At 41.3% G+C, this 18,129-nt stretch overlaps 1 protein-coding gene across 1 annotated transcript in view; it reads left to right on the forward strand.

Moving 5' to 3' along the window:
- The window catches only part of capn5b (calpain 5b), a 66,814-nt gene extending 50,994 nt beyond the window's left edge, over nt 1-15,820 (forward strand). The window contains exons 6-13 of the mRNA XM_033644779.2: nt 1,796-1,989; nt 3,386-3,463; nt 5,669-5,864; nt 6,017-6,139; nt 6,248-6,444; nt 9,778-9,899; nt 10,791-10,927; nt 14,042-15,820. Coding sequence (XP_033500670.1) covers nt 1,796-1,989; nt 3,386-3,463; nt 5,669-5,864; nt 6,017-6,139; nt 6,248-6,444; nt 9,778-9,899; nt 10,791-10,927; nt 14,042-14,224 — 1,230 coding nt within the window. The 3' untranslated portion in view covers nt 14,225-15,820. The remainder of the gene's footprint in view (nt 1-1,795; nt 1,990-3,385; nt 3,464-5,668; nt 5,865-6,016; nt 6,140-6,247; nt 6,445-9,777; nt 9,900-10,790; nt 10,928-14,041) is intronic.
- Nucleotides 15,821-18,129: the final 2,309 nt, after the last annotated feature.

Genomic DNA, 18,129 nt, shown 5'->3' on the forward strand with positions numbered 1-18,129 from the left:
ATAGCTGTTGCACAGCAATGGTCAGGGCTGGGCAATTTTAGACAGATTTAGGCAATTCTGAGCAACAAGAGGCAGAATAGGAAGACAACAAGAAAGTTGCCATTACAATGTACATTTTGCATCAGTTGAGGCTTGAACTCACAACCTCTGACACCAAGGAGAATCTTTTATCTGACTGAGCCAATTAGCAAGTGACATCCCATCTGTGGCTTCACAAATTGACTAAGCCAGCCACCAGGATGACAGCAGCTGTCAAGGCAGATTTCAAACTGCTGTCATAAATTTAGAAAAAAAATCTGAAAATACACATATTGCAGCTAGACAGCATGGAGATGTTGTTAATTTTTTTTTTTTTTTTTAACAATGATTGATTTACTCCATAAGTGAAAACCTGATGTGTAAAGATGCTCTATTCCCATTGACAGCAATGGTTTACATGAGGACAGAATTCAAAATGCTGTCAAATATTCAGCTTTTGATATACAATTCTGATATTTGCCACACATTATCTACCATGACTCCAAAATTTTGTTCATTTTTTTCTTGTACATTGAAAACTTATTTAGCAAGAATTTGCAAGTATATGTTTACAGTACTGTTTACAGTCAAACATCTTGATGCACTGTAGGCTATATGTTTGATAAATCAAAAATCTGTGAGGACAATTTGTGGAGGACAATCTGAAGATGCTCTGTAGCAAGTTTGGTGTCAATTGAGCAAAAATTGTGGGAGGAGATAGGTTTTAGAAGTTTTACAGTTTTTGAAAAAAATAGAGTGATGGATTTCATAATTTGCAATAGGTTTAAATGTACAAAAGTTTCTTCAGTTTTTAGGTTAGGTTAGTTTTAGGTTGAAATGTTCCAACCGGCCTCTCTCAGCCCAACAATTGGCATCTGAGCTTTTTCAGCCCAATAAATAAACAAAATAAATTCAGAAAATGTCAGAAAGGAAATATTTGTGCACCAATTTACTTATAAACAGAAAAATACAATTGTACACCTTCTGATTTCAGCTTTCTCTTGTTCACTGAACTAAGGCTAACTTAACTGCCTTGTTAACTCATTATAAAACACACTTCAAAATGAAACTCACCAAAACCTTCTTGGCAACTTATCATTAAAACAGTCCCCATCTCTGGTTTGGGCGAATTTAATCCTTAATTCACAGACTTAGATGTCAACACGTATTGTTTTTCCCTGCGGTCTCTCACTGTCTGCTGAGCAGCAGCTCACTCGTTTTTCAAAGGTAGACCTTCAAATTAGCAAAGTAAAATGACAACAATAATTAAAAAAATGCTAGTAATGTACTCAGCCAATCGCCAATAGCCGATGCTTTTGTCCAGTTGCCCAAACATAGTCCTCAGATCCCAGCAATTGCTTTAGTGAATACAGTGTTATAATAATCAGTAGAAATAATGGCTACTTATTATAAAAATTATTCATTTAAGTTTCATGCAACAGCTGTACGATAGAAGCAATGAGGTGCACCCTCATGGCTTATGAGTAAGGATGTTGCGAATGAACCACAGCATCCCTGGGTCGAGTCCAGCCGGGGACCTTTGTTACTCCTCTCTCTCTTTGGTTTCCTGTCATGTCTCTACTGTTTGTAATAAGGGAACAAAAATCTCTATTTTCTGTTCTCAGACAAACACAAACGTAGAGCTGTGTCCCTGTGTTCCTCTCACCAAACACCTACTTGTGTGTAGTTTCCCAGGGAACTGTGCCAGCCTCCCTCTTTACACATTTATCGAGGTGCACAGAAGCATCTGTTCCCAACCTGTTTTGCTGTTTTCCAGGCGACCACGGTAGAGGATATGGAGGCTCGACTGGACTGTGGCCTGGTCAAAGGCCATGCCTATGCCGTGACAGATGTACGGAAAGTGCGGCTAGGTCACGGACTGCTGGCCTTCTTCAAATCAGAGAAGCTGCACATGATCCGCATGAGGAACCCCTGGGGAGAGAAGGAGTGGAGCGGCCCCTGGAGCGACAGGTAAATCACAACACTGCGACCTACAGGCATGGATGAACTACTGCAGCTCATCAAATCTTATCTGTGTCTCGTTGATCCGTCTACATCCATCTGTCCTGATTCGGCACGATAATTTAGGTGAGTCAGACATTTCCAAAACAACACAAATGTTGTCTTTGTCCTTCTCATACATCACCTTGTTGTGATCTGTGCCAATTTAACCAATTACACAAATTTTGGTCCCTTTCATCCCTCAAAACTTGACACACTGGTGTCTGAGAGATTGCATGTGATGAATGAGCAAACAACAAATGACTGGACAAAGACAAACAGGATGTAAAATGCCCGCAATGTAGCCAAGAAAGCTCCACAATGGGGAGAATATCGTGTAGACAATGAAAAATGGAGATGCAATCAAGCTAATGGGCCACAGAGCAAAGATGAATGACTGAATTCGGCCCTGTTGGAGCGTCGCTTGTTTGCAGAGAACAATATCAAACAGTGCACTGCAGCTCAGAATAATTTTCCTGCGACCGTCCCAACACAGGAATTGAGCTTACTAACCCTTCAAATCAAATCAAAATGACTGGTTCCCACAAGAGGCCATTCAGTCAAGTGGACAAAGCTGTTATTTCTCCCTAGAAAAGAGTGTTTCATTCCAGCTTTACGTTTCTCCTGCACTTCATAGGGGAATAGGTAATGCTGAGATAAAGTTGCTCCCTCGACATCTCTCCGTCTTTGAATTGTTGAGCTGCCAGACTCAGTGAAACAAACAGGGGAGGTGGTAAAGCAGGATCATAATGGAGCCTGAATTATTGATAAGGCCGCAAGAGAGAGAAAGATGTTATTAAAGAGACGCAAGTCATATCTCGTCTTTCTCAATCACTCGCTCGCTCTTCACTAAATAATTTATTCATGATTTGATGAAAAAAAGAAAAGAAAAATCTGTTACTGTAAATGGAGTCTGACAGACTGTTGAGACGTGGACGCTTGTCAGTGACTCATAAACAGAGAGACATAAACACAGAGCTAATACATCCTGTAACAAGCCCTGTTTCCCCTGAGCAGTGAATACAGAATGGACCTTGATGTTTTGGTATGATTCACTGTAACAAATACACATATTCAACTGGCTCTTTAACATAATAGTGCCCCTGAGGGGTAGACACATACATCATTTATACATCTGAACTTGTTACAGTTACTGATCATTTAAAGTCACAATTATTATGATGATTAAAACATTTGCAGCCAAGTGTTTCCCACTATTGATATATATTAATATCCTACTAATCCTGCAAAGTGTTTTGAATAATTCATTCCTCACTTGTTTGTTGTCTTGTAGCTCGTCAGATTGATTGCTGTTCTTCTGCCCGGTGTGTGTGTGTGTTTGCTCTCATGTCTTTGCTCGCTGCAGTTCGGAGGAGTGGAACAAGGTGAGCAAGAGCGAGAGAGAAAAGCTGGGTGTCACCGTGCAGGACGACGGAGAGTTCTGGTGAGAACCATAAATGTACTAACAGTTTATTTTATTGTTCCTTTATCTTAGACTCATTTATTCAGGTGGTGCTGGCATAGTATAAAAATGTTTTTGAATGATTGCATGTCCACTGTCTAATTTATTAATGCTGCCCAGAGAGTTTGTGGGAATTCCTTACTTCAGCTGATGCTACTGTGATAATTTGGGCTAATTGTGCTATTTAAGCAATCCCTCAACGTTTAAGGAAATATGCTTTTACTTGCTGAGAGTGTGACAAGAAGATAATAATAAAGCTTCAGTCTGCCAGTTAGCTTAGCTTAGCAAAAAGACAGAGGGAAACAGCTAGCCTTACATTATCCAAAGGTAATGAAATCTGGCTACCAGCACCCCTAAAGCTCACTAATTAGTATGTTATATCTTGGCACGGTGGTGCAATGGTTAGCATTGTTGCGTCACAGCAAGAGAACTCCAAGGCCGGGGAGTCCTTCTGTGTGGTTGCATGTTCTCCCCGTGTCAGCGTGGGTTTTCTCCAGGTACCCCAGCTTCCTCCCACAGTCCAAAGACATGCAGGTTAATTGGTGACTCTAAATTGTCTGTAGGTGTGAATGTGAGTGTGAATGTGAGTGTGAATGGTTGTCTGTCTCTATTTGTCAGTGACAGTCTGGTGACCTGTCCAGGGTGTACCTTGCCTCTCGCCCAATGTCAGCTGGGATAGGCTCCAGCCCCCCCTGCGACCCCCAGCAGGATAAGTGGCTACAGAAAATGAATGAATGAATGAATGAATGAATGAGTATGTTGTTTAATCCATACAAAATCTAAAGTGTAAAAACAATAATTTGCAGTTTATTGGAGGGTTATTTGCCTTGGCCATGTGCAGTGACTTATGTAAAGCTGGGGTAGGCAGACATCTGGAAAAGGCAAGAAAAAAAAATCCCAAAATGGCACTTCAAAAAGAAACCCAGTGTTTCCCACACATTGATTCATTTAATCTCATTTCATTGTTGAGTTGCCCTTGGTGCATTCACTCAGCCCTTCCTCTCCCTGCTCTCTCTTTTTCTGTTGATGAGAATACAAATGAGACAAGAATTTGCTAGCTAGCCTTAGCAAACCCCAGACTGCCGGGTGTCACAGCGGGCTGGTGGACAATGGCAGCACTGGCGCTTACTTGTGTAACAGCAGCAACAGAAAGTTTGCTGATCCAGCAGGGAGTTGGGGCTAGGGTTTGCACTGGCTTGATTCGTGTTGTTGCAGCCACTGATAGGAGGTCTTTCCAGAGCTTCCGTCTGCTCTTTTCCCAATCAGGTGGTCTGTAATGGTGGAGAGTGAGGCATAGGACACACTGTGATTTAGGGGTCAAGCTAGGTTTAGCTACATAAATGTGAACCTGAAGTTGCAGAAGGCTAAACTATTAACAACATTTTCTCTCCATCTCTGAAACACTTTACTGATATTGACACGTGTTTTGTTGCTAATGCTGGAATAGCGGCTTTCTCTGCAGGTTTCCTTCCCATTGAATCAGTCTTTCCCCATCTGAAGGAACATGCAGACACATGTCTACATTTGTAGAACAGCCAATGGGAATGCCCTCTCTCTGAATTGACCTGTGATTTGGCCAAAATTTCCCCTCATGAGCTAGACTTTTCTTAAGCCTGAGAACACAGTCAAAAGGATTTCGTTTTCTCTTAGACCATCTAAATTATAATATGCTCACAGTTTTTTATGGGATTTTGCCCAATGACGACAAAATTAAACTACCTATCCCAGATTTTGACATGATAGTAAAGTTTAGGGGTGAATTTTGTTGCCTTTGAGCAGAACTAGGCCAGCTGTTTCCTCTTGTTTCCAATCTTTGTGCGAAGCTAAGCTAAATGGCTCCTGACAGTAGCATCCTGTGTTCCTTTAGAGAGGCTTGTCCACACTAACATAAACACAGTTCTGGTTTTTACAAGAAATTGGTCAAATATTGATTTTGACATTTTGTTATGTAGTTGCTGTTTTTCAGAAACCCATATCAGTCATCATTTAATCTCATTCCATGTCAGCACCAGTAATCCCAGTCTCCCTTTAACACGAAACCCTTTTCTTTGTTCCTGATTTCATTTCATTTCCTCTATTTGTGAACCTGTTAAAGGTCTTCTTCTTTCAAGCTTTTCCCTCTAGTTGGTATCCACTCTCTCCGGTCTCTTCTCTCCTCTCTCCTCTCCTTTTCCTGCCCTCATGCAGGATGACATTTGACGACTTCTGCCAGTACTTCACTGACCTGATCCTGTGCCGCCTCATCAACACCTCCTACCTGAGCATCCACAAAACCTGGGAGGAGGAGGTGATGAGAGGCTCCTGGGTCCACCGCCAGGACCCCCTGCGCAACCGGTCCGGTGGCTGCATCAATCACAAGGCCACCTTCCTACAGAATCCCCAGGTCAGTGGAGGTAGTGTTTGTGAAGAAATATTAGCATGGTTTACTCAAAACACAGTGTGTTTGTGTGTGTGTGTGTGTGTGTGTGTGTGTGTGTGTGTGTGTTAGAGAAATGTGTGGCCAGTGTAATAACGTGCCCCCCTCTCTCTTTCCAGTATGTGTTTGATGTGAAGAAAGTGGAGGACGAGGTGCTGATTTGCTTACAGCAAAAAGAAAAGAGAGCCACACCCAAAGAGGGCAAAGGGGAAAACCTCGCCATCGGCTTTGATATCCACCGGGTAGAGACATACAAATACTCACACGTCTCCAGAAAACCTGAACAGTTAATAAACTAGTGAACACCTCAAGCGAGCAAATTTCTGCTGTAACATCTTCTCATCCTGCAGGTGGAGCTAAACCGTAAGTACCGTATGCATTCAGCCCAGCAGAAAGTAGCGGGCTCCATCTACATCAACTCGCGCTGCGTCTTCCTCAGGAAGGAGCTGAAGGAGGGCCGTTACGTCATCATTCCCACCACCTTTGACCCCGGGCAGCAGGGTGACTTTCTGCTCCGTGTCTTCACTGATGTGCCTTCAGACTGCAAGTAAATCTGATATCTTACCACTGAACACATTTTGAATTTCCTGAATCTACATCTAAAGAAACTTTAGAGTGGTGTCCACCAGAAGTTCATGCCATGATAAAATCACATACTGTAGGGCCATCTGTACTGTGCACACTGTGTATGTAACTGAAGTTAACCCTTTAAAAACGGACATTGTTTGGATTTTTCTGTTTTATATAGATCTAAAATAAGAACCATAATAGCTAGATCTTTTTTGCAGCAGCAGAAAGCTAAGGCATCTGTCTTCCCCATCATCATGTCATGACCTTACATTACCTTACCTTACGTGCCATACAAAGGTGGTATTCTGCGGTAATAATGCTGATATATCCCATGATGGCCGGGGGGATCGCTGTTTCCAAAATCCTGGCTCTATATTGATCTAGGATAAAAACTATAATAGATAGAGCTTTAATTTTTTTGCAGCAGAAAGCGAAGGTTCCTGTTCCTCCCGTCATCATGTCATTACCTAAGTTACTTAACCGTATGTGTGGTGTAAACGTAGTATTCTGGAGCAATTATGCCGGAATTTCCCCGTAATGGCTGCGGGAGATTGTTGTTTGCATAATTTTGTAATCAAGTATAACAACTAGAATAGTCATTCTTTTTGCAGCAGAAAACATAAGTTTCTGTCTACCATATCATTACGCTTTACACTTGTAATGACATCATTGCACAACGTTGCATGTGATGCAAAAATGCATGGTTGCGCCAGAGGAATGAATGATGAATCCATCACAATGCCTTTGCACTCTGCTCATGAAAGTGAGCATATCTCAAAATAGTATAGTCCAAAGAACTTACAGAGTGTTAAGAGATATTTTGTTTATGTTTTTACATCTCAAAATCTTTTCGTTCGGTGTGTTTTGTGTTTTTATTTTGAAAAATCTGATGGAAAATGACACAATTTCAATACTTTTATTAACTACTTTGGTTTATTGACTTACATAACCTTTTAGCTGAGGTTGTACAGATTTAAAGGATACAGTATGTAGCATTTAAAGATACTCCAAGAAATAACAGCACCATAAGCAAAAATCCAATACAGGCAGTAGCAGACCATTTCTATTGCAGAGTTCAAAATGTTAACGTTGACTCAGCATTGAAGAATAGACGTACTGGTGGCTCTCTTTTATGCCTATAATATTGATTGTCTGAAAAGGAGCATAATACAATATGTATGTTAAGGTCAGTCATTAAAGCTGGTTCTCCACAGTCCACTAAAGTTTTATTTTAGCAGACGTGGTAGCTAGCAAGCCTGCTGAGTGGACAAGTCAATATTTTACAGCCATTTTAGCCCAATAAAATGCATTAAGTCCAGTAGATAGACCTGTAGGTTGCATTTCAAAAAGTCAACAAAGTCAGATGTTCATGGAAGGCATTTACTTATGTCAGTAATATAAAATATTGTGCTTGTCTTTCATGAACTGGCAAATTTTCCCAGCGCTTTACAGTTAGAACTTCCCAGTTTTGGAACGTTCTTCCATTGAGTGTACGACATAGTGACTCGTACTGTTACTTTGCAAATTATCTTAAAACTTGGCTAAAAAGCAACCAGACCTGCCATCATACCAAGTCACTGCACGCCTGCCCTGTCTGCTCTCATTTGTTTTTTGTCTGTGTTTGCATCCCTTTGGTTTTACCTCTGTCCTCTGTAATGTAATCAGTGGTAATTTCGTTAATGCAGGCTATGACTTAATACGTTCGTCAACAACCTTTTTATCAAAGACTAAGCCGAGACAGTGACGAGATGGTACTGACATCATTCTGTATTGTTGATAAAAAAAGATGAGACTAAAATGTAGAAATGTAGTTTTAAAAAAAAATTAAATCTTAACTAAAATCTAAACTAAAATCTAAACTTTATTTTTGTTGACAAAAAAGAGGAGCTGAAATATAAGAGACTGTACATATAAATATTATCAATTTTCATTTACTACAACTATACTAAAATAGTATATAGTTTTCTTTTTGGGATAGTTAAACCTTTAGCAGTGGTCTGCTGCCAGAAATTACCCTGCAGCCAATCAGTAAGCAGAGTCCTGTAACTCCTGTGACATGTTGACCTATGAAACAAAGAATTTCTTCCCGTCTGAAACATGAACACGCGTCGCAGCTGCACACTGTCATTGTTGTGAAGAACCAAACTTCACTGCTGCCTGGTGTGTTTTCGGCATTTCACCTCGAAGCTTTGTATTCTGTTGAGCTGTTCATATTTTGCTTTCTCTGGTTCTAATTTTGCATGTTGTGTGTTTGATTGTTGTTTTAATCGCTAAATTAACATGTGGCCTTTTGGCCACCTGTGATCCATTAAAACTACAAGAACTTGTAACAACTAGAACCACATACAATGCAGGCAAGACTTACTTTGGAAAGATAACCTCTTGATTTGTCTAAAGCCTTAATAATGCTTGGACATACGACACTTTTGATGACTGTCGCTCAACACACATGATGCATTTTCAACAGAAAAAAAAGTGTTGCACAACATTTTTCTTTCTCTCATTCTCATGGAGAATTTTGTTACGTCCCGGATATCGTCGTATTTTGCCACGCATTGTGATTAGTGGCATTACTAATGTCACCACCCAGACAGTAGGTTTAAATCCACACCAGCTCCGACCTGCATTTAGCGTCCTGAGGAGCTGAGAGGACAAAGGCCGGCCGAACTGCCTTTACCAGACTGACTGACAGCAGATATTTACTGAATCAAAATAGTTTACATGTAAGGGCCACATGAAGAAATCAGCAGTATTTGTATTCATTGAATTATTGATATTATTTCCTTGCCCACGATCATGAGAGAGGGGAAGCTGCTGCTCACAGCGCAACAGCTGCTTCAAATAAACTTTGGAATAATTTTTCAATAGCAAAAGGAGTGTGGATTTCATTCCTGATCACATTAAAAAAGGATCTCTTGAAGGAATGATTACAAGAGAAAACTGTTTCAAATCTCCAAAGGCAGCAGACTCTTGCTTGAAGGCAGACTTGAAAGTTGTGAAGATTGCCTTTAAATATGGAGCCATTGCACAACTGCCGCTTTTTTGCTAGCTGCATGCACAGCTGTTACTGCTGCTGCCCTCTGACTTCATTTCCCAGAGAGTGTTTCACAAAGTTTTGTTCTCATTTCAGCTCTCAGGACATGAAATTATGTCGAGTTTGTGTTACTGCATTTTGATTTTGTTCTCTTTTGTTCAAGAAAACAGGTTGGAAGTGTTGATATAAAACAGATGCCTGAAAACAAATGTAATATCTTAATGTTAAGTCCAGGTGGCCTTAAAAGTTTTGTAACAGTCACCCTTTCTTTCCCAGAGAGCTGACTCTGGACGAGCCTCCTCAGACATGTTGGACAGGGATGTGTGGCTACCCTCAGCTGGTCACTCAGGTCCATGTTCTGAATGCTGAGGGTCTGCAGGGACAGGACTCCAATGGAGGTAGGACCACTACACACACACGTTGCATGTTTTTGCAATGTTGATGATCTTGTTCCTGTATTGTAAAGCTCTGTAAACTCCTGTGAACACCCACAGAGCTTCACTGCCTCAATCCCAGTAAGGAAAGACTTCTGAGCAAAGCACGAGGTACCACAGCACCATCTGCTGAAACTGTAGTCCCTTATTTAGTTCTAGTCTGTAGTACACAGTCCTCACCCCTTAAAGATTGTACACTGTGTGTAGAAACCTGTAACTTCTACATCTCACTCACCTTTAAAGCCACTATGTGAAGATCTTTTATGTCTTTATAGTTCCTGTCAAATTATTTTCATGTCACAACTTTGAAATAAGACAATCCCCTGTGAAAAATCAGTGGTGTTGTCGGCCTTTTCATTCTTTATCTGTTGATCAGATCCTTGTGGTGACTGCTGCTGCGTCCACCGGGTGGCACCACAGTCAGAAATTCTCACATCCTCCACATAGTGGCTTCAATGTTGAGATTCTTTTTCTGAGAGAGCAGCAGAGATGGAAGTAGTACTCTGATCTTTTAGTTATGTAAAAGTACAAATACAATCATGAACAAAATACTACTACCACTACCACTACTTGTAAAAGAAATGCATTCTTTTAACTGCCCTATTGTGAGTCTGTAAGGTGTGGTTTTCTTTTCAAACAGGAGGTTTTGATCCTACAAACCTGTCACTAAGACTTTGTAGTGTGCAATAACTTTTTTGATATTACGACCCGGGGAATAACTGATAATGAAAATAATCATACACTATGATAATTTGGAAATAAACTCTTCACTTAATCAGTGCACATAATGTGATGTAGACAGAGTAATCACAGTGTCTGTTATCAGCACTGATTTACAGGCTTTTCTCCCTTCAGCTGTAGATCCGTACGTGATCATCACCTGTGAAGGAGAGAGGGTTCGTTCACCAGTTCATAAGGACACACGCTGCCCAAACTTTGACATCAAAGGCCTGTTCTACCGCAAGAAACCCAAGGATGGCATCCACATCGAGGTGAGGTGTCACTCGCTGCAGCCATCCCACTGCATATGAAATAGTTGCCAATCTGCAGACTAACATTTGAGACCAACAAACAACAAACTGGTTGTTTTTTACCGACCCAGCACTGCATTTCAAGCAGGAATTTATGCACTGAACCTGGGTGTTTTTTTGAGATGCATATCATGGCATTTCCAGTAGCATTTGTGCATCGAACCTGTGCGTTTTTTGGAAACACACTGAGGCATTTCTAGTGGCATTTGTGCACCGAACCTGGGTGTGTCTTAGTAATACATATTGCGGCATTTCCAGTAACATTTGTGAACTGAAACTTGGGGTTTTTTTAGAGCTACACCGTAGCGTTTCCAGTAACGTTTGTGCACCAAACCTGGGTGTTTCTTTGCTAATACAACAAGGAATTTCCAGCGGGATTTGTATATTGAACCTGGATGTTTCTTAGTGACACATATCGCAGCATTTCCAGCAGTGTTTGTGCACCGAACGTTGGTATTCTTTAGAGGGACATATTGCGGCATTTCCAGCTGCATTTGTGCCACCAAAAGTGGGTACAAAAACAAAACATGATCATTTCCTCACCATTACCAAGTGGTTTATGTGCCTAAACATCACCACACATTAACCACAGCGGTGTTGAAACATAAAGAAACATAAAATCTGAACTTATATGCAACGTACATAACAACATACAAATGTAACATATCCATAATTTGCATGGTTTGTCTGGCACTTGGGTTGTGTGGTGTCTGTGTTTGACCAATCACAGATATGCAGCTCCACAAACTGTATTACCTTGAAAGTTCCTGAACTGTTTGGTAGCACCACACTAGGAGCAGGGACTTTTTTTTTTTTTTTTTTTTTTTTTTTTTACATCTGTTGCACAGGAACCAAATGCAGGTTAAGTTCCTGAATTCCTCCAAAAAGAAGGTTCCTGTGATGGAAGTGTTGACTTTGTCCCTGCAACAGTCATTTACACAGCTGAACACTTTTTATTTTTATTTCTCTCAGCTCCTGAATCCTAACAACATATTTCTCACCTGCTCTCATCATCTGTGTGAGTGTGTGTGTGCATGTGTGTGTGACTGTATCACATGAGAGTGGAGCTACTAAGGAAATTTGCTGAACATCCATTACCGATCAATTACATGCTCAATATCAGGCGATATGTGTAAGCCGTGGAAGTGCACTTGTTAGGGAATTATCATTGGTAATATGATGTTGCATTTACTCAATCAGACCTGGAAAATTGCAATTCTTGTATCTCAATAAATGGAGGCAGAAATGTGCATCTGCTGCTCTGTAGACAAACTGGGCCTGTGACAGGGATGCAACAATCTTACTTTTCCTACGCTAATGCTGATACCTAGACTGTTGACTGATATAAATGTCAGTTCTATGCTCCTTTTTTCCAAGATAAACAAAATCTGTTAACCTGTCTTGGTCAGACTTGTTAAGATGTATATAAGCCAACATGAGGCAGTAACTGCAGACTTGAAGGACTTCCCCAAACTAAAACTTCTCCTGTAATCAAACACTGCTTATCATGAAATCAAAATGTATTCTGTCCATGCAAAGTTTCAAAACACCCCTCCAAGTCTTAATCTACTGAAAAAAGTATGTAGAGTTCATATATAGATTAACATTATTGTAGGTGATATTCTGGTTTTACAGTAAAGGCCCACCATTGCCTACACATTATTAGTCTTACCACCAGACAATCAGAGATCTCCGCCTTCTGATAAGCGTCTAAAGACTGACTTGTGAGTCTAACACATTATGCACACAGTGGCAAAGTGTCAGTCGTAGCTTTACTCGTTATCCTACTGACGTAAATGAACATAGTGGAAAATAAACTGTATTTGAAGTGTATTGTTGGTAATTGGCCGATATGTACATATTGGGACCGACACTATTTTCTTGATTGGTGCAGGTCTACCATGTAATAACTAGAGATGCCACGGTGTAGGGCTGCCCCCAACTAAGAATATTCCTAGTCGACCAGTAGTCGTCATTTAGGTCCATTAGTCAACTTATCGCCCGCATGTTTACGATATTAATGTAATGATTAAATGATATATTTTGGTGGTTTGAGTTGAAGGTGTGAGAAAGAATAGTATCAGTAACATTGTTAACACTGTGCTACATTACAGAGAAATAGTGCACGTCACACACTGAGTGAGTGCACGTCACACACTGAGCGAGCCGCCTGTTAATGACGCTGTGGGCTAATGGGCATGTAGCTACTTCCATGTTTCAGATGATACGTCATGTTTGTAGTCGACCAATGAAGATGAGTTTACATATCACCTTGGGTTCGTCCTTCACCTTCTCAAAATGATCCCACACTTTGGATTTCCTGCCCAACATGTTATTAACTAGCCTGTGGAATAACCATAGGTACCAGCCCTGGAAATTAACCTGACTCCTGTCTGACTGCTGAGCGTGGACACTTCCTGTGTCTGTCCTTTCAAATTAAATTCCCACATGGTCCAGTCATATAGGTTTTGATTTATTTTGACAAGGCGCAACTCCTGATAGAGTTTCACGTTTGTTTGTTTTTGGGGGGGTTTCTGCGACTAAGCAACCAGTGAAATCCTGCTGACTAATGACCTTTCTGGTTGACTAACGTTCGTTGACTATTAGGGGGCAGCCCTAACACAGTGAGGAAATTTTCCAGCTGGTTGAAAAAGTTTAGAAAATTTTGTCTATGAAAGTACGTGGTAGTGATAAATAGATGGCCCCAAAAATCCTTATCACTGGAGCACCCTAATTTTGTTGTTCCACACTGATTTTGGTTAAGATTTTCTATATTTTGTAAATCAAATATAAGTGTTATGTAAGCTCATTCTCTTTGAAGTCTGCTATGTAAAGAGATTTTAGTATTTTTCACTTGTTACTTCACCTAAAAACTCCTTTACATCAGCACCTCTTATTCCTCTCTGTGCCTCATCTACCCTCTATCAACTTTAACTTCTGTCCCTCGTGTATTTTCTCCTTTGGTTTTCTCTTTTGTGACTGCTTATTGCCTTTTGTCTTGTCTTTCTTCTCTTTTCATGCTTCCCTCTCCTTTCACTTTCGGATCTCCGCCTTCCTCCCATGAGCGGCCAACAGATCTACAACAAGAACATGATCGTGGACACCTTCCTGGGTCAGGTGATCATGTTCAGCGACCCCAACGAGCGGCAGGAGCAGCACACGCTTCACCTCCGCGACAAGGGCAGCCGCCAGGACAACGACCTCCCGGGCACTCTCACTGTGCGCCTCATCACCTCAACCACGCTCACCAACATCTGATGCGATCGTTTGTGTGATTATGATGATCAACACACAAGGTGGCGTTCAATCGTGCCCGCTGGTCGTGTCCGCCGTTGATCCTCCAACTATGGCAGGAGCTCACTGTGTCTTTTTTTCTGCCGCTTGCGCTTTTCTCTTTGTGTCTCTTATTGTTTCCCCTTTTTTCTTTTGCTTCATCATTTAAATTCTTTGAAGGTTTTTAAAGGCCTTTACCTACATTTCTGGATGAGAAGTGTCCACAGACAATATTTGGGGTTTGTATTTAATATCTCTGAACACATTCCTGCCAAAATCATCAGTTATTTAGTGTTTGCTTCAGAAATGTGTTCTCAAAGTAGGTTTTATTGCAGCTTTTGTAGCCTGAATCTCCATCAACAACTGAGCTACACTTTAACACATTTTTCAGAATATAAGCTTAAATTAGTGAATCGGTCAACCCGAAACTACAATTTCTTATTTTCTTTTTCTGCATATTGTTATATTCAAACACACACACACACTCATACATACACACACAATACACATGCAGACATTTCTGCACTCTCCATGCATGTGCCAATGTTTCCAAGGGCTATGCATTGCCTTAAGGTTGAGTCTGTCTCTCCACCTTGAGGAGGCGGGGGAATAAAGTTAAATACTCTTTATGTTCTCCATCAGCTGTCTTCAGTGTTAGCACAGCCTCCATTTCTGTTCCTGCTTTTTCCCCTCATAGTTTTACTTTCTATCTCCTATATACTGACACAACATATACTCTTTATACCTGTGGATAATCGCCCCACACCGTCAGCTCACCCAGACACCTCAAGTCTTCACCAGTTTGCCGGTGCTTTGGAGAGCATGCAGCACTGTCTGTCACTTTTTATTGTGGACTTTACAAAAGGAAAGCCAACAGCAGCTATTCTCTCCCTCTTTACTGAGAGCTTTTCTGTGTTGTTCTGTGAGCGCGCTCATGTGTGAAATCTTGCCTCCCGTCTTCCATCACTAGAACCACTTCAAACTCCCTGAGACGCTTTTCTGCCGGTTGCTATGGACGATCTTAAAAAAACTGCATGGCTTAAAAACTAAACTCTTTGCCTGTGATGCACATCTTTCCGGTCGTAGCTTAGCAGCCGGTGCTTTTGACAGTGCTATCCTCGCTGTTTGATCCCACTCCATGTGTACACCTCCCCAGTTCAGCGGAGTGCAAAGATTCACCCTGACATAATCAAGTGCTTTATGGGACCAAAGATGAGCCTCCGCTCTCTTAGTCCCTTTCGGACCGCCCTGGCCTGGCCTGGCCCAAGCCTAGCTACAAACCACCACCCCCTGTGCCACATCATCTCTTAACGGCAACACCACTGCCTGACGCTTCCTCTGACTTGAGTCTTTTGGCCCAGGCCATGGACTCATGCCACGTGACCCTGAGAGAGAGGCAGCAGCTGTGCTGCTGCTGTTGGCACAGAACAGGCATGAGTGTGTGTGTGTGTGTGTGTGTGTGTGTGTGTGTGTGAGACAGTGTGTGTGTCCTGCTAGTTCCAGTCTTGCGCTGCGTGTGAGTGTCTGGGAGTGCTTGAGGATGAATGAATGTATATCTGTTAATCCACCTGGAAAAGAAAATGATTTCTGAGGAGAGGTGTGAACCGAAAGGAAAAGAGCCCTTTAGCGGAACACACACCTTGCACTTTATTTAAGTTAAAAGGGGAAAAAAGACCCTTAATGGATGAGAGAAAGACGAGGGTGAGCAGAGAAGACGTCCTGTCAAACAACCTGTGCCATCGCCTTGGTCCTGGATTTGCCTCCACGGCAGGAAAACAACATGAGACAAAATGTTAAGTGATTTCAGAAGGATTACAGATGGTTTTTGCATATTGAACCAACACTGGTACGATGCTATCTATCTCTGATGAACTTTGGCATTTCTTGATCATGTGGCCATCGAATGGGCTTGGGCACCTGGGCTTTTTGTGACAGAAGCCCAGACAGAAAATCACAACATGTGTTTTCAAAAGTGCAATATCATTGCAGAGACTTTTCATTCCAAGTTTTATTGAGTTCTGGGTTTGTCTTTGTCTTTTTATTTTTTTCATAATAAGAATTAAAAATGTAAGTCATTTTCAAGACATTTCCTTTGAATGTAAGACAAACAGTTAGTGAACTAATCTCTCAGTCAAACTATCAAGTCCGTTTTCCTGATTTTTTCAGCGCCTTTTTCCATTACTTGAACTGTCACACATGGCATTTAATAGATCACACACACCTTTGTGTACAGCATCTTTATAAATGTGTCTTGCATGGGTTATTTTCCAATATGTTCATGGCCTTGTATTGTACTGTTCAATTGTTACTGATATATATATTTATTCTTTCTATCTCAAAAGTCTTGGAAATGCTAGTTTTGAGCAGTCAGCATGTCTACACTAATGCACCTCATGTCGGTCTGATCATATCAACAGGTTTGAAACAGTTATGTCTTGTAATACAGTGATGCATTCATAATGCCTCTAGCATCGTGAACATTAGCAGCAGTTGTCGACTTCTATTTAGGTGCTATTTATCTTCTCTGTGCTATTTTTTATATTGTTTGGGAAAGAAAGCAAGTGTTTGGTAACAGGACTGAATTTGGAGAATGTGAGCTTGCAGACAGACAGTGTTAGAAACTGTAGCGCCAAGGAGTGTCAGGTTAGACATGTGAGCCTGTGCCTGGATGGCTGCTGGTTTTTATTTACAGACCAGGTGGGTAATGAAAGAAGCCCTTCTCCCACCCTCACTGAGTACCGCTGAAGTGTCCTTGTGCAAGGCACTGAACTCCTAACTGCACCAGTGGAGCCTCGTAGTGGCCAGCTATTGTACAGCTTCCATGTGTGACTGACTGTACATATTTCTGTGTGATTATAACCCCCCTCCCAGGTCAATACTGTGAATATGTTCAACTTCAGCTTAGACGAGGGTGGAATGAAGGGTTAATGCGAGAGATTATTGGTGCCAAAGGAGTGTATTGCACAAAATGAGTACACAGACCAGGGGGTGGAACTAGCTCCTGTTTGTTCTTCTCACGTTTTACTGTTACTTTTGAGTCACAGAATGAATATCCTGCAATCTCTGAAAATCCAAGATGTAATTCAACAAAACTTGTTACTGATCTGAAGAAGTTTCCAAAATCCTCAAAGCCCCTTCTTAACATCTGGATACAATATATTTTGCTCCTGTCATGTTTGGTAACACCACATCTCTCGTTATACCTTTCGTTTGCTTGTCGTGAGCAACTCGAGCTTTCTAGATAATTCCCTAGGGTATTTTCATCTAATTTGCAGCCTCTCCTAGGCCCCTTTTACACTGCCTCTTCAAGGCGAGAATCTCACGCTGTTATTCTGCCTCCCCAAACTGTGTAAAAAGTACAGTTGTGGAATGGGGGGAACAGAGTTGTCTTTCCCTTAAGCTGGCATCAGAGGTAATAACAGCACCGAAATGATGTCGGTATAAGCAGGACAGCTGGCAAAGTAGCAAAGTAGCTGCTAGCAGTTAGCAGCTAACTTGAAGAACAGCAGCCAAAAATATCCACAAACTGGGAAAATAATGAGGTCCGGGAGCTCCTTACCCAGTCAATTTTACGTGTATGTTATATGTCACACTAAAGGCTGACGCTGTTGTGTTACATGTCACGCCTGTCACGCCTTTTTTGATTCTGTGATGCTGGCATGCTGCCTAAAGTCACACATTGGAGTTCCATGATGCCGTCATTGTTCAGTTCTGTGTAAAAATGCAAAGGTGGCGTAAAGAATGGACTTCGTAGCGGCTCTATAGCACAATCTCTGTGTTAAAAGGACTCAAGCCTGACATCACCAGACGAAACACAAATTAGTCTGAAACTTCTTAAGGTGTTTAGTATCTTAATGTATTCTTAAGGTGTGTAATCAACTGGCAAAGAA

The sequence above is a fragment of the Epinephelus lanceolatus genome, chromosome 11 (genome assembly GCF_041903045.1).
Source record: "Epinephelus lanceolatus isolate andai-2023 chromosome 11, ASM4190304v1, whole genome shotgun sequence".
Taxonomy (NCBI): Eukaryota; Metazoa; Chordata; class Actinopteri; order Perciformes; family Serranidae; genus Epinephelus; species Epinephelus lanceolatus.